The following is a 16,391-nucleotide window of genomic DNA, read 5'->3' as shown; positions in this document are numbered from 1 at the left end:
TTTTGTCTCAAGGTCCTAAATCTCTGACGAACTTAAGACCATGTGCTTTTTTTCTATGAAATTTTCATCTGCTGAGAGAAATTATGATGTTGGAAAGCATGAACTGCTTGCTGTCAAGTTAGCGTTTGAGGAATGGAGCCATTTTTTGGAGGGAGCTACTCATCAGGTAACGGTTGTGACTGGTCATAAAAATGTAGCTTATTATATTGAATCAGCTAAACGTTTAACCTGTAGTAAGGCCAGGTGGTCCTTTTTTTTCTACATTCAATTTTTCCATCACGTTCTGACTGGGGTCTAAGAATCTTAGGGCTGAAGCTTTGTCACGCAGCCTTGATTCAGTTTCTGCTCCAGAAAACCCTTCCTCCATTGTTCCTCAGGGTATAGCAATTTCTATGGTATCCTCAGAACTGGAATCTGAGATTCGCTAAGTCCAGTCTTTGGCTCCTTCTGCTACTCCAGGATCTAAATTATTTGTGCCTGTGTATCTCAGATTATGTCTGTTGCAAGAGTTTCAAAACTCTATCTTGAGTGGTCACCCTGGGGCCACTGCTACATAAAAAGCTATATGTAGACCTTTTTGGTGGCCATCAGTGCTTAGTTACACTTGTTATCCACTTGTGAGTTTTGCGCACACGCTAGTTTGTCATAACCTGCAGGCCGGGGCATTGACTCATTTGTCCATGGATTTCATCACTAATTTGCCTTTGTCTAGTGGGAAAACCGTTATATCAGTGAAGGTTGGCCGATTCAGTAAACAAGCTCACTTTGTTCCGTTATCAGGGTTACCTAATGCTGAGACACTTTCCAGGTTATTCATCAATCATGTGGTGAGATTGCAAGGCATTCCTTTGGACATTGTATATGATAGAGAGGTGCAGTTTGTCTTTAAATTCTGGAGAGCAACCCAGTGGCTTTCAGATTAAAACTCCCTACATCTTTTCGCATTCCAAATGTATGTCATAAATCACTGCTAAAAGATTTTGTCCCTTCCAGACCTCGATACTTTCTGGGACATATCCTGTAATTACTCCATTGTTGCTCAAAACCATGCAAAAGATACATTCTCCTTGGTTGGATAGTTTTCAGAACTGCATAGGCTTGTGCAGATTGGTCAATGGTCGTCTTGTCTCTTTCCCTTGAGGAGAATTCTTCCAAGTAAAATGAGGTTTCAGCCACCTAGAAAATCCGAGCTGGGATTGAAACGGACTGCATCACTACCATACTGCAGTCTGTTTCAAACACAACAACCCAGAGCAGGTTTTCCCTAACTCTGCCTTGGACACTAGCCTGTCCAAGACGTATACTCACTTTAGTCTGCATTGCAACCACAGCTATGCCTGTGACTGCATTGTCCTCTCATGACCTCAATACACCTCCATGCGCATTCTGGGGAAAACATACAGTGACCCCTACAGGTAACACCAGTCACTGCCTTCTGAATCTGAATATTTATTTATTTATAACAGGTTCACAAGCGTATATTTATACAGTGATTAGTTCTATACAGTATATAGCTGCCCAGATTAAATTTAGCAAAGTTTGCTTACTTTTATATATGTGTTTTATGTTGTTTGTACATCACGTGTTTGTTAAATAAATTTTAATGACTTAATGAGTTAAGCAAATTAGCACACCGGTGTGGTCACCTGATAGACAGCATAAAAGTAGTCACTACTTAGTCCCAGGCATCATAACTTCAAGGGTGTGCAGACTTTATGTAAGCTGTACTGCTTTCTATGAATAAAACGTTCACTGTTCATAGAGCTGGGTGTTTCTGTGCTCAGAACACCTCCAGGATGTAAATCACGGTGAGCTTAACTATATTTCTATCATAAAGTATTACAAAGAACCTGAACATGTGGCCAATGTCAATAGGAACTATCTTTATTGTAAATGAGACCAAGGTCTCCTGGAAGTGAAGATCCAAAGCCGTGATCTCAAAATATTTGTGGGGGATTATATGAAGAGACTGAAGGATTTGCATAAGACAATATCCACAGAGTATTTGTGGTTAATTCCACAAGATGTTTGGAACAACCTCACTGTTGAGTTCCTTCAGAAACTATGAAAAAGTTTACCTATAAGTATTGATGATTTGATGCCGCTTTGAAGACGAAAGGTTGCCACACCAAATATTGATTTACTTTACATTTCATGGTAATTCATTCACTTTATTTTTATCAATTAATATAAAACAATTAAAAATTCTATTTTTGAAAACATTTTTACTGTGCAGCATTTTTACCACAACTGCCAAAAACGTTTGCAAAGTCCTCTAAGGCTACATTGGTGAGTGATTGACGCTGCGTGTTTTTGCTGCGTCCAAAATACAGCATTTTACAGTTCTAGCAAAGTGGATGGGATTTATAGAAATCTCATGCCCACCGTGGTTATTTGTAATGCTGCATAAACTGACCTGTGGTGCATTTTTCGTATCCGCAGCATGTGAATTTCTTTTGCGAGTTTACTGAGCTTTCTGTGCAGAATTTCCCCATAGACTTGCACAGTTGCGGAAATTCTGCAGGTAAAAAACGCACATGCATTTTTAGTGCATTTCCGCTGAGAAAACGCCTCAAAAACACATGTAGTCTGCACCTAAATACGTCAATAAAATTTTGTCACAGTCAAAATACCAAAAAGTATCAAAACACAGCAGCTTTATTTAAACATGACATACCAATGAGACAAAACTCAGAGATAAAATTATATGTTAAAAAATGCACTTAAAAACGCAATTAAAAAAATCACAAGTAACCTACTTGAAATAATAGGGGCAGAAAGGGTGCAGAAATTCTGCAATATCAAAACGCACCAAAAGCTCTTGATGGGAACGTAGCCCTAATGTTAATTTTGCATACATTGTTCATGTATACTGTAGGTGTATCATTTATAAACAAATTGCTTTTCCATAACAAATAATCATTAATATTTAAATACTTTTACTAAGCATAATCTATTAGTCAAAATTGTTTTCTCTTTTAGCCATGTGACTTTTCTTCAGGATAACTTGTATTTTTTCTTGCAAAGCAATACAATTATAATAAGAATTTGGTTACTTCCCTGTGTGTTTTTTATGATGTCTAACAAGATCTAATTTCTTATGAAAACCTTTTCCACATTCTGAACATGGGTATGGCTTCTCCCCTGTGTGAATTCTCTGATGTCTAACAAGATCTGACTTTTTATTAAAACCTTTTCCACATTCTGAACATAAAAATGCTTTCTCCCCTGTGTGAATTCTCAAATGTGTATCAAGATGTGCTTTTTTAACAAAACTTTTCCCACACTCTGAACATGAAAATGCTGTTTTCAGTGTGTGAATTATCTGATGTGTAACAAGTCTCCGCTTCACATTAAAACCTTTTCCACATTCTAAACATTGATATAGCTTCTCCCCTGTGTGAATTCTCTGATGTCTGACAAGTTCTGATTTCCTGGTAAAACTTTTACAACATTCTGAACATGGGTATGGCTTCTCCCCTGTGTGAATCTTTAGATGTTGCACAAGATGTGATTTCTGAAAAAAACATTTCCCACATTCGGAACATGAAAATGGTTTCTCCCCTGTGTGAATTCTCAGATGCGTATCAAGATTTGATTTCTTAACAAAACTTTTCCCACACTCTGAACATGAAAATGCTGCTTTCACTGTGTGAATTATCTGATGTGCAACAAGTTCTGATGTACTGTTAAAACATTTACAACATTCTGAACATGAAAATGGCTTCTCCCCTGTGTGAATTCTCTGATGGGTAACAAGTTGTGATCTCCTTTTAAAACATATACCACATTCTGAACATGAAAATGGCTTCTCCCCTGTGTGTGTTCTATGGTGTCTAGTAAGATCTGATTTCTTGACAAAACCTTTTCCACACTCGGAACATGAAAATCGTTTCTCCCCTGTGTGAATCTTCATATGGTGCACAAAATGTGACTTATGAGCAAAATATTTCCCACATACTGAGCATGATAATGGCTTCACCGCTAAATGAGCATTCATACGTTCAACAGCTATTCCTTGACTTTTCTTTTGCACATTGGTCGTTGATGGAGCAGAAGAAAGGATCCACTGAAAAGAATCAGATGCTAAATCTTTACTGTGAAGGGCCTGAGGTGTATTTAGGATAATGGAATGTTCTTGACGATTATCTGTTATTATACCATGACCATTTGCTGGAAAATCTAAAAATATCACATATCCTTCTGAGTTTCTGGAATAGTTATCTGCAAAGAATTAAAGTGATTGTTATTTTTAAATAACAGTGCCTTGAAATTAAATTATTATTTATATTATACACTTCTCAACATTGAAATTGCAACACCAAGAAGGAAAAGTCCTGGAATTCTGAAAATCGTCAAATCCATAGATATGTTAATAGTATGCAATTGAGGAAAAAGTGGAAACAATATTTTTAAAACATCTCATTTTGTTTTTGCTCGTGTATGAGAGCTATGCACAGAAAAACATGCAGTTACTCACCTTGGCTGCTATCAATGAGGATTAGCCCTGTTAGGTAATGACAGACGAGCGATATGGCGGTATAATGCGCACGGGTTCAACTTCACCCGAAGTGCGCAAAGCGGACTCTGTTCACACACAGAGGCACTGTAATATAAACATACAAAAACGCTAAGCCTGTTAGTATCACAGGCCTCAGGTAAATGCACACACGGTATCTGGTCACAGGAGCAGGACCCAAGGCAGAGGAGCTGCATCCGTCTAGACCTACCGTGTGTGTGGCGTCGCTACTGCTTACGCCAAGGTGGGCTGCAACTGCAGCGCGGCGTAGGACACTGCCGCTAGACGACAAAGCTAGGAAGCAGGCACAATGTCGGACGCTAGCGTAGAGGTGCGGTGTGCACAGTGGCCTAAGGCTTGCCACTGACTGGTGCTGACTGCTGAACTAATTCCCTAACCACATGCGTAATATCAGAGGGAAGGGGTTTCAAATGAGTCAGTCACCAGAATCATACATCCGTCACCATTCACACATCTAGCAAGAAAAGTCTATAGTAGCGCATGGCCGAACGGCCATGTGGGCCTTTTATAGCTGTGCGCTGCCAGGACCTTCCAGATCTCGGAGATGGACCAACCAGATCTGGAGAAGGACCTGAGCACGTGACTCCCGCCCTCCAATGGGAGATTGTCTTGTGAGCGTGCTCAGTGGAGCGGCAGAGGGACTTAGCCTCAGGAATGGCTTGCTGCAGAGCAGCATGTGAGGCATTGGACTCCTGTTGTGTGGCTGCAGGAATTCGACGCCTAACATAGCCCCTTAACGACCTATGACATATAGGTACATCATAGATCGCCTCCCCCTGTTTGATGACACATGTCAGCTGATTTCATCATGCCCCTCATAGCCACGAGTGGAATCGCGATCTACCTGCGGCTGTTAATATGTTAAATGCCATTGTCAATATCTCACAACGGCATTTAACATGATCGTGCCAGAAATGCGTCATTAACTCCGCCCATCTCACATGACCATAGGTTGCCGATTGGTTGGCATGACAACCCAGGGATTGTTATGAGCGCTGCCCTGTGGCCCTGTAGCATTTAAGCTACACATAGCAGGGCTAATGCTTACCTCTGATATGTGTAGCACAGGCGATTGTATGATTGCGGCTTCTAGTCTCCCATGGAGACTGGTAAAGCAATTAAAAAGTAAAAAGTTAAAAACGTTTTTAAAAATATTAAAATTATTTTAAAAATATAAAAGTTCACATAACCCCCATTCGTCTATTCAAAATAAAACAATTTAAAAAAATTAAAAATACATATATTTGATATCGCCAAATTCAGAATCAACCAGCTATCAATTTATAAAAAAAATTAATCCAATAGGTAAATGGCATAAAGAGAAAAAAAAATCAAAATGCTAGAATTACATTTCTTTTGGTCACCGCAACAGTAAACTAAAATGAGATCAAAAAATTGTATCTACTCTAAAATGGTATCAATAAAAACATTAGCTCGTCATGCAAAAAAAAAGCCCTCACCTAGTCACAGATCTCGAACAATAGAGACACTGTGGGTCTCTGAAAATGAAGCCACTTATTTCACCTGGCTGTCCGTGTTACTGTTCAGGTTCGGCCCCTTGAACACAGGTTGTTTGCTGCGCTGTCATGTGCATGACAGAATGGTAAACACCGCTTCTGATCGGCGATAAGATCATCGCCACCAGTCAGACAGCTGTGGTTCCAACGCTGCTATTTTTAGACAGGAGGGGGCCAATATCCATGGCCCCTTACCAGTCCCCAGCTGTAGCTTTAGCAAGGCTGGTTTTCAAAAATGGGGGGAACCCACGCCGTTTTTTTAAATTATTTATTTAAATGGCTAAAAAATATGGTGTGGGGACCCCATTCTTCTTGATAACCAGCCTTGCTGAAGCTGACAGCTGAGGGTTCAGTTCCCAGTGAGTTTTGCCCGGCTGGTTATCAAAAATACAGGGGAACCCACGCCAGGATGTTTTTTAATTATTTATTTACAGCACAGGAGCCGGCTGAAGAATGCACTCATCAGCATCTCCTGCTCTCTGTTATTAGCGGCAGCAGAGTCCTATCAGCTGACACCATTGACCAGAGGTAAACGTTATGACTCCGATGACAGCTGCGCGCTCACGCTGTCTTTTGATTGACTGGTGATAATTTTACTACCGAACAAAAGCGATGTTTGCCGTGCTGTCATGCATAGGCCCCCTATTCAAGTGAATGGGGTCTGGGTTCAGGTCCAGGTACTGTTCTGGTACCTGAACCTGAACTGTTTGTAACTGTTGGGCCAAACCCACTGGACCCAAACATCTAAGTGTCAGCCCATCTCTAGTTATCTCCCAACAAGAATATCTATGACGCCATTGGTCGGCAATTGCACAGGAAGCTGCTAGCAGACCTTGATGATTTTCCCCAATGCATTTAGAGTGGTAGAACATTCCTTAGACAACTATTAGTAACCTCATTGATAGCAGACAAGGTATCTATCATATTTTTGGGAATAAAAGATGCACCGGACCATAAGACACACCCCAAATTTTCAGAAGAAAAATAGGAAAAAAAATTAATGCTTCAAATGAGTGTCCGTCTTGCAGTCCGAATTATTCAGCTTACCAGGGGATAGGATGTAATCGGGAGCACTGGTGGAGCGGGGTCACCGGAGGTGTTGGGTGGTCTGGCGATGTTCTGACTCATAAGAAAGAACAGTAAAAGTATGCCAGCTCACCAGCCACCTGCGCAGATCCTCGGAACCCCGTATGGGCAGACGTGGGCATAACGATACTGAAGAAACAAATGGTTCCAGCTGCGTATAAAAATCCTTCTTCTTTATTCAAAAAACGTGTTAAAATACACATATGTGCTCTCCAAGAAAAGTGCTAATACAGACAGAGGCTACGTGTTTCGACCTAGATCGGTCTTTAACTAACCTTGTTTGGCTTGGTTAAAGACCGATCTAGGTCGAAACGCGTAGCCTCTGTCTGTATTAGCACTTTTCTTGGAGAGCACATATGTGTATTTTAACACGTTTTTTGAATAAAGAAGGATTTTTATACGCAGCTGGAACCATTTGTTTCTTCAGAGATATTCTGACTCATCCCAGGCAGGTGCGGCAGGTTCGGTGGTTGGGGGGCTCCGCCATTTTGTGAAAGCCCCCACACATCCATCCCAGGCTGATGTGCGGCAGTTTCACAGATGCTCGGTGGTGCAGGGGCTCCGCTGACATTTTGTGAAATCCCGCAGCCTCCACATATCCATCCCTAGCTGGTGCGTGACAGTTTTGGAGATGCTTGGTGGTGCGGAGCATTTCGGTTGTATTTACATGCGCTGAGTTCAGGACGCTAAATGAGAGGGAACTCCCAGGTTAATGTACACACCTAAATCATACATCTAAATTCCTATTCATCCGTAACATCCACCAACACCAAAAAAGGGTGTATGAACAAAACCAAAGATTGACCGATCAAAAAGAGTGCTTAAAAAGGGAGGGAATATAAGGGTGCCATCATGGAGTCCAAAAAAACACATTACCGATAAGTAATGCTTTTCCGGGGGAAAATCATAAAGTAGTCCGAGGGTTCATTTCATCCTGAAGGTGTCCACTATGTGAGGGTTCTCTCCTGGGTCCAGAGAACAGAATTTCCGGACCTTCCTGTTTTTCCTGGAGGCGAAAAAATCTACTTGATTGAGGCCCCACATGTCCACAATCTGATCGAATACTGTCTTCTCTAGAGACCACTCTCTCTGGCTTAGCTTTCTGTAGCTTAGAAAGTCTGCCTTGTAATTTTCTCTTACTTTGATATGCAGGGCCGGTAATGAGACGAGATGCTGTTCCGCTAGTATTAACACCCGTCTTGCAACCTACATTAGTGGACGAGAGCGAGTACCTCCTTGGTGGTTTATATAGGCTACTGTAACCCGGTTGTCGGAGAGCATCCACACATGGTGACCCCGCAGAAAAGGCAGCAGCTCATTTAAAGCCCTCTCCAGTGCTAGGAGCTCCCATTTGTTCAAAGAGGCTAATTTTTCCTCCTTCGATCAGGTCCTCTGTACCCAATGGTAGTCTAGGTGGGCTCCCCACCCTCTGGAACTGGCATCCATCGTAACCACCCTGGACACATTGTTTACCCAGGGAACTTCCCTGGGTGCTAAATTTAATCCTACCCACCATTGGAAGAATGAATTACTGCACCAGGAAGGATCAGCCTGCCTTCCAGCCGTCCTACAACTTCACTCTCTAGGACACACCTGTGAATGGAACTGTGCCCATTTGACAGCTGGAATACAGGCGGTCAGAGAACCCACCAAAGACATCACTCTCCTGAGGGACATCTCTGGCTTATGATATTCTCTTCTTTCTCCCCCGGGAGGAGGCATTCTTGTGTTACCAAATCTATTACTAGACTCAGGGAGACCTGAGATGATAATGGTCATAGCCTGTATTTTTTTTTAGATTAAAATGCCAACCCAACCTTTCTAAGGTGCCACTGACCACCCTGACCTGTTCCCGACACTGAAGGAAAGAGTCCCCAAAATCAGGAAGTCGTCCAGATATGGCACCACCAGTATGTTCTTTCCCGAAGATGAGCTGTTACCTCTGTTTTTGTAAATATCCGGGAGCTATTGCTAGCTCAAAGGGGAGAGCCCTGTATTGGAAGTGTCTGATTTCTGATTGTATTTGCACTGCTACTCTGAGGAATCTCAGATACTGCGTGTGAATTGGTAGAAGAGAACCTTCACTGCTGTCCTCACAGACTTCATTTTGAATGAAGGGATGACCAGTAATTTGCTTAAAGCCTTCAGATTTATTATGGTTCTTAAGGATGCATCCTTTTTTATCAGGAATAAGGGGGAGTAGAACCTATTTTTTATTTCCACTGGAGGAACTTGGTCCAACACATGATTCTCCATGAGCGCCAGGACCTCGCTTTCCAGCACCAGTTCTTTGTGTGGGGACGGCTGTGTAGGGGTTTTGATGTATCTTTCCCATGAAGAGGAATGGAATCTTAATTTTATGCCTGACCCTAAGATGCGAAGGATCCAGACACTGGAAGAAATTTTTTCCCAGGCAGGAAGGAAAAGAAAAGCCTTCCTCCCATTCGGATAGTCGAGTCATTGAGGGGTGTTTTTTGGCTTTCTGGGAGGGTCTCCCAAAGAAGAAACCCCTACCTCCCCTAGATCGTCCTTACAGCTTATCCCGATCTTTGGACGGCTTCTTGCGGGCATAATGTATCTTCCGAAAGGACCGCTGAAATGATGGCAAGGGGGTTTTTGGGAAACCCTTTTTTATGTCCCCAGCTTTCTCCAGTATTTCGTTGAGGGCAGGATCAAACAGGAATTTACCTTCACAGGTGAGAAAACATAGTTTAACTTTTGCCTGCATGTCCCTTGGCCAACACTTCAGCCAGACCGCCCTATGACCCGCATTAGACAGCGCGGCTGATCTGGCTGCCAAGTTAGCCGAGTCTGTAGAAGCGTCTACCAGGAATACTTTGTCTGGATTTGTCTAGGATCATTGTTAGTGATGATGATGTATGTTACACAGTAGTGGCACATAAATTTAGAACAATGGATCTGTAAAAGACATTTTTTAGCACCATGAGAGTGTGCTTTTTCAAAAGAAATTTACACTAAGCGGATACTCTGAGGGGTGTCTATGTATAGTTGGATAACGACACTAAGGGTATACCGGAAAGGTGTTTGAAAGTTTGGTCTTACCGCATCTGACTGAGCGGTTTTTTCTTGTAAGTGTTTGTCTTTTTGTACATGTGCATATTTTATGAATGGACTAAGTCCTTTTTAAATCTAATTTTGAATAAAGTAGATTAGTTTTATTTCAAGTATTTTTCTAGCTTGCTGGTGTAGATATAGTCTTCTAGCTAGTGGATCACTCGCTGTAACCGTCAGGAATACTACAGTCCCTTTAATGGTTGAGATTGAGGCTAGGATGGTATCCCTTTGGAACTTTTAACATAGTAACATAGTTATTAAGGTTGAAGGAAGACTTTACGTCCATCTGGTTCAACCCATATCCTATCCTAACCTGCCCGAACATGTTGATCCATAGGAAGGCAAAAAAAAAACTCATGTGGCAAAAAGTAAGCTTCACATGGGGAAAAAAATTCCTTCTCGACTACACAAACGGCAATCAGACTAGCTCCCTGGATCAACGCAATATCAAGGAAACTAGTGTATATAACCAGTAATATTATACTTTTCGAGAAAGGCACTCAGTCCAATTTTAGTAGGGAATCAATCATTACAACATCATATGGCAGAGAGTTCCATAGCCTCACTGCTCTTACAGTAAAGAATCTGAGTCTGTCATTATGAATAAACCTTCTTTCCTCCTGTCGTAAAGGATGCTCCCTTGTCCACGTCACAGGTCTAAGAGTAAAAAGATCATTAGAAAGGTCTTTGTACTGTCCCCGCATATATTTATACATTGTAATAAGATCACCCCTAAGCCTTAATTTTTCCAAACTAAATAACCCCAAGTGTAATAACCTATCTTGGTATTGCAGACCCCCCAATTCACTAATAACCTTGGTCGCTCTTCTCTGCACCCGCTCCAGTTCAGCTATGTCTTTCTTATATACCGGAGACCAGAACTGTATGCAGTATTCTAAGTGTGGTCGCACTAGTGACTTATATAGATGTAAAATTGTGTTCTCCTCATGAGCATCTATGCCTCTTTTAATGCATCCCATTATTTTATTTTCCTTTTCAGCAGCTGCCTGACACTGGCCACTAAATGTGAGTTTGTCGTCCACCCATACACCCAGGCCATTTTCAGCGACAGTTTTGCCCAATGTTTTACAATTAAGCACATAATTATACATCTTGTTTGTTCTACACAAGTGCATGACCTTACAAGCTCATTTGCCATTTATCAGCCCAAGCTTCTAGTTTACATAAATCCTCCTGTAATATAAAATTGTCCTCCTCTGTATTGATTACCCTGCAGAGTTTAGGGTCATCTGCAAATATAGAAATTCTACTCTGTATGCCCCCTACAAGGTCATTAATAAATATGTTAAAAAGCGGGCCCAATACTGACCCCTGTGATTCCCCCACTGCTAACCATGACCCAGTCCGAGTGTGCTCCATTAATAACCACCCTTTGTTTCCTATTCCTGAGCCAGCTTTTAACCCACTTGCATAAAATGAGAACAATGGGGATAGGTGAAAATATGTGTATCAACCTTTTGTGTGGCACCATATCAAAAGCTTTTGAAAAGTCCATATACACCACGTCCACTGCATTTCCTTGGTCCAGTCCGGAACTTACCTCTTCATAAAAGCTTATCAGATTAGTCTAACAGGAATGGTCCCTTGTAAATCCATGTTGATATTAGGTCATGAGGTTATTCTTCTTCAGATACTCCAGTTTACTATCTCTTAGAAAACCCTCCAGGATTTTAATCACAGTCGAGGTTAAGCTCACTGGTGTTATGAATGGGTCACTGAGGAGGACCAAACTAGTAAGGGACAAAAAGCCAATTGGCAAAATACTGATAAATTTGAGTGGAAATTCAGCACAGCCCCCAGCCTGGGCTGGCTGACCACACAAAAAACTGAATAGACCAACAAAATCAAGTGTGAACATTAGCAGAAAAACTTAGCTTTAGATGACTGGAACAGAGCTGAAAACCAAGAGCTGACAAGCCAGAAGGAATCAACAACTGAATAGGGCGTCGGCTGTCTTAAATCCAATCTGAGAATCCTGAGGTCCAATCGTCATCCTCATTCTCAGGTGGCAGATCTCCATCGATCAAATCAGCCTCACAACCTCTTGTTACCACCAGAGGGAGTCTGGAAGGAGAACTCACAACTGGTGAACCAGAGAATGAACTCACAACACACTGGCCTATAATTTCCAGTCTTCCTGTGCATTGTGAAGTCTGCTTTTTCCCCTCCTTGGTCTTGCATCACTCAGATAAGTTATTCGTTTGCTGGATCTTTTGCATTTGATAGAATTTTTGCCTTTCTCTGCTTTCTGCTGTGCTGTGTGGGTTCAGCATAATTCCCTGCTGGGATTTGTTCTGGACCCCGCTCATTTGTCACAGCTTATGTCATGCTGTTCCGTATTGCTAATCCCCTGTTATATTAGTATCTTTTGCTTTGCTTCCAGTTCATACCAGAAAGCTGATCTAGCGGGGGAGAGGTCGTGTGGCCTCAGTGTTTTTGTATATCAGACATGTTGGATTTTTTAGGGTTTTGTGCGTGATTGCAGACAGTATATTTTCTGTCCTGTCCTATCTAGACAGTTTGGGCCCCATCATTTGCTCACTCTATTTTCTGCTTGCGTTTGTGCCTCATCTTGTCTCACCGACAATATATGTTTGGGGTCTATCTATTCCTATGGGACTCTACTCCGGGGCAGTTTAGCTTTCCCCTTTCTTGCTTTAGGCTTAGTTAATTCTTTGGCTGTGCCGAGGCGTCTAGGGCATCGTAGGCACGTCCCACAGCCAATGCTAGTTGTGTTGTTAGGTTTAGGGGTCTGCAATCCGCTAAGTTGCCAACCTTTCTGGTTTCCTGGTTGCTTAGCTAATTCCCTGGTAATCCTCCTCAGTGACCGAATCACAACAGAATCACCAGCCCAAAACTGTAGACTCTAGGGTACTCTAAAGAAGGAAAAAATTGTAAAAAAAAAAAAAAAAAAAGGGTCAGAATTTTTTATATATTCTTTCCTCTTTTTCTCTGGGGACCACAGGAGGATTTTTGCTTTAATGGAGACTAAGCAATTGTCCGATCGTATTGGGCAGCTCGCTGCAGAAGTTTGGGAGATTTCTGCTTATCTCGCTCAATTGTCTGCTGTAGAACCAAGGATTCCTATTCCTGATGTATTTTCTGGGGATCGATCTAAATTTTTGAACTTTAAGAATAATTGTAAACTGTTTTTTGCCTTGAAGCCTAACTCCTCGGGGAGCTCGGTGCAGCAGGTTAAAATAGTAATCTCCCTGTTGCGTGGCGATCCCCAGGACTGGGCTTTTTCTCTGACACCTGGGAATCCTATTTTGTCTGATGTGGATGCGCTTTTCCAAGCTTTGGGGTTGTTGTATGATGAACCTAATGTTATTGATCAAGCTAAGAAAACCTTGTTGGCATTGAACCAAGGTCAGGATGCGGCAGAGATATATTGTCAAAAATTCCAAAAGTGGGCGGTCCTTACTAAATGGAATGATGACACCCTAGCAGCTCTCTTTCGGAAAGGTTTGGCAGAAACCTTAAAAGATGTTATGGTGGGATTTCCGGTCCCCTCTGGTCTTAACGACTCTATGTTACTAGCCATTCAAATTGATCGACGTTTGCGTGAACATAAAACTATGCAAAAGGCAGTGCTGCCTTTTGAACAAACTTCTGAGCCCATGCAATGTGATAGGGTTTTTTCTAGGGCGCAACGTCAAGAGTTTAGAAGGCGTAATAGGTTATGCTTCTTTTGTGGGGACGTCTCTCATGCTATTTCTGTTTGCCCTAAGCGGGAAAAACGTTTTGCCCACTCATTTGCTATGGGCAGTGTACAGCCTAAATTCCTTTTGGCGGTTTCCTTGATCTGCTCCTTGTCGTCATTTTCTGCTAAAGCTTTTGTTGACTCAGGAGCAGCTCTGAATCTGATGGATTTTGACTGCCAAATGTTGTGGGTATCCCATGATACCCCTGCAGACCCAATTCCTTTGAGGGGTATTGATGCTACCCCCTTGGCAGAGAATAAACCCCAGTTTTGGACCCATGTGATAATGCGGGTCGCCCCGGACCACCAAGAGAATTGTACATTTTTTGTGTTGCATAATTTACATGACAATATTGTACTGGGTTTTCCTTGGTTGCAGACCCATAATCCTGTTTTGGATTGGAAATCTGTGTCCGTGGTGAGTTGGGGTTGTCAATGTGTTCTTAGTGACACTCCTGTTTTCTCCACCTCTCCCCAGTCTCATGATGTTCCTGATTATTTGGCTGATTTTTATGATGTATTTAGTGAGAGTAAGTCCGCGTCTTTGCCTCCTCATAGGAGTTATGATTGCGCGATTGACTTAGTGCCCGGTTGTAAATTTCCCAAGGGTCGACTTTTCAACTTATCTGTACCTGAACATGATGCTATGCGATCTTATATCAAGGAGTCATTGGAGAAGTGTCATATCAGACCATCCTCTTCACCTTTAGGTGCTGTTTTTTTTTTGTGGCCAAGAAAGATGGTTCATTAAGGCCATGTATTGATTATCGTTCTCTTAAGAAAATCACTGTTAAATATCAGTATCCGTAACCCCTGATTTATTTTCCAGAGTTAAAGGTACTAGTTGGTTTACCAAGCTTGACCTTAGGGGGCGTATAATTTTATTCGCATCAAGCACGGTGATGAATGGAAGACAGCGTTTAATACTCCTGAGGGACATTTAGAGTACCTGGTGATGCCTTTTGGGCTCACTAATGCCCCTTCCGTCTTCCAATCTTTCATGAACGATATTTTCCGGGACTTTGTGGATAAGTTTTTGATCATTTATTTGGACGATATTTTGATTTTTTCCAATGATTGGGATTCTCATGTGGAACATGTTCGGACTTTGCTCCGGATTTTGAGAGAAAATGCTTTGTATGTTAAGGGATCGAAATGTCTATTGGTGTACAAAAGATTTCGTTTTTGGGATTCATTTTGTCCTCTTCTGCTACTGAAATGGACCCGGCCAAGGTCCAGGCCATTTATGATTAGGTTCAGCCCACTTCCTTGAAGGCCCTCCAGAAGTTTTTGGGTTTTGCTAATTTCTACCAGAAATTCATAAGTAATTTTTCTGGTATTGTAAAACCACTTACGGATCTGACCAAAAAGGGGGCTGATGTGGTGAATTCGTCTCCAGAGGCAGTCTCAGCATTCCAGGAGCTTAAGCGGAGATTCACTGCTGCTCCGGTCTTACGGCAACCTGATGTTTCACTCCCATTCCAGGTGGAGATAGATGCTTCTGAGATTGGTGCAGGAGCCGTTTTGTCTCAAAGAGATCCGGTAACCTCTAAAATGAATCCCTGTGCCTTCTTTTCTCGAAAGTTTTCCCCATCTGTAAGTAACTATGATGTGGGGAATCGGGAATTGTTGGCCATGAAGTGGGCTTTTGAAGAGTGGAGACATTTGTTGGAGGGAGCCAGACATCAAGTTGTGGTCCTTACCGACCACAAAAACCTGATCTATCTCGAATGAGCCAAGCGATTGAACCCTAGACAGGCTAGGTGGGCCTTGTTTTTCACGCGTTTACTTTTGTGGTCTCCTTTCTTCCGAGCACTAAGAATGTTAAGGGGGACGCCCTCTCTAGGAGTTTCTTTGCCGTTTCTCTTGATGTGACCGAACCTACTACCATTCTAAATGAGGGTGTGGTTCTTTCCACCATTTCACCCGATCTGAGACTTGCCCTGGAGGAATTTCAGGAGGACAAACCTGAACGATGCCCTATGGGGAAATTGTATGTCCCTGACTAGTGGAGGAGAAGAGTAATGACTGAAATTCACTGCTCCGCGTTAGATGGTCATCCTGGCATTTTTGGTACCAGAGACTTGGTGAGTCGGTCTTTTTGGTGGCCTGCATCTCATGATGTCAGGAATTTTGTGCAGTCTTGTGGGACTTGTTCTCGGTCCAAGCCCTGTTCTCGTTCTAGTGGTTTGTTAAGGCCCCTGCCGGTGCCCAGGTGGCCATGGACTCATATTTCAATGGATTTTATTTCTGATCTCCCTGTTTCTCATAGAATGACAGTTATCTGGGTGATCTGTGATAGATTTTCTAAGATGGTCCATCTCGTACCACTCCCAAAGTTACTATCTTCTTCTGAGTTGGTGCCCTTGTTTTTACAACAGGTGGTTCGTTTGCACGGTATTCCTGAGAACATTGTGTCGGACAGAGGAGTTAAGTTTGTTTCCAGATT

General features: G+C 42.2%; 1 protein-coding gene across 1 annotated transcript in view; it reads right to left on the bottom strand.

Moving 5' to 3' along the window:
* Positions 1-2,640: 2,640 nt before the first annotated feature.
* Positions 2,641-16,391, bottom strand: part of LOC141050973 (uncharacterized) — a 72,990-nt gene continuing 59,239 nt past the window's right edge. Inside the window, exon 7 of the mRNA XM_073547737.1 lies at positions 2,641-4,224. Coding sequence (XP_073403838.1) covers positions 3,053-4,224 — 1,172 coding nt within the window. The 3' untranslated portion in view covers positions 2,641-3,052. The remainder of the gene's footprint in view (positions 4,225-16,391) is intronic.

The sequence above is a fragment of the Dendrobates tinctorius genome, unplaced genomic scaffold (genome assembly GCF_039654945.1).
Source record: "Dendrobates tinctorius isolate UK_male_01 unplaced genomic scaffold, ASM3965494v1 ptg000155l, whole genome shotgun sequence".
In the NCBI taxonomy this organism is placed as follows: domain Eukaryota; kingdom Metazoa; phylum Chordata; class Amphibia; order Anura; family Dendrobatidae; genus Dendrobates; species Dendrobates tinctorius.
The sequence above is the reverse complement of the archived record's forward strand: the minus strand, read 5'-3'. Positions and strand labels throughout refer to the sequence as shown.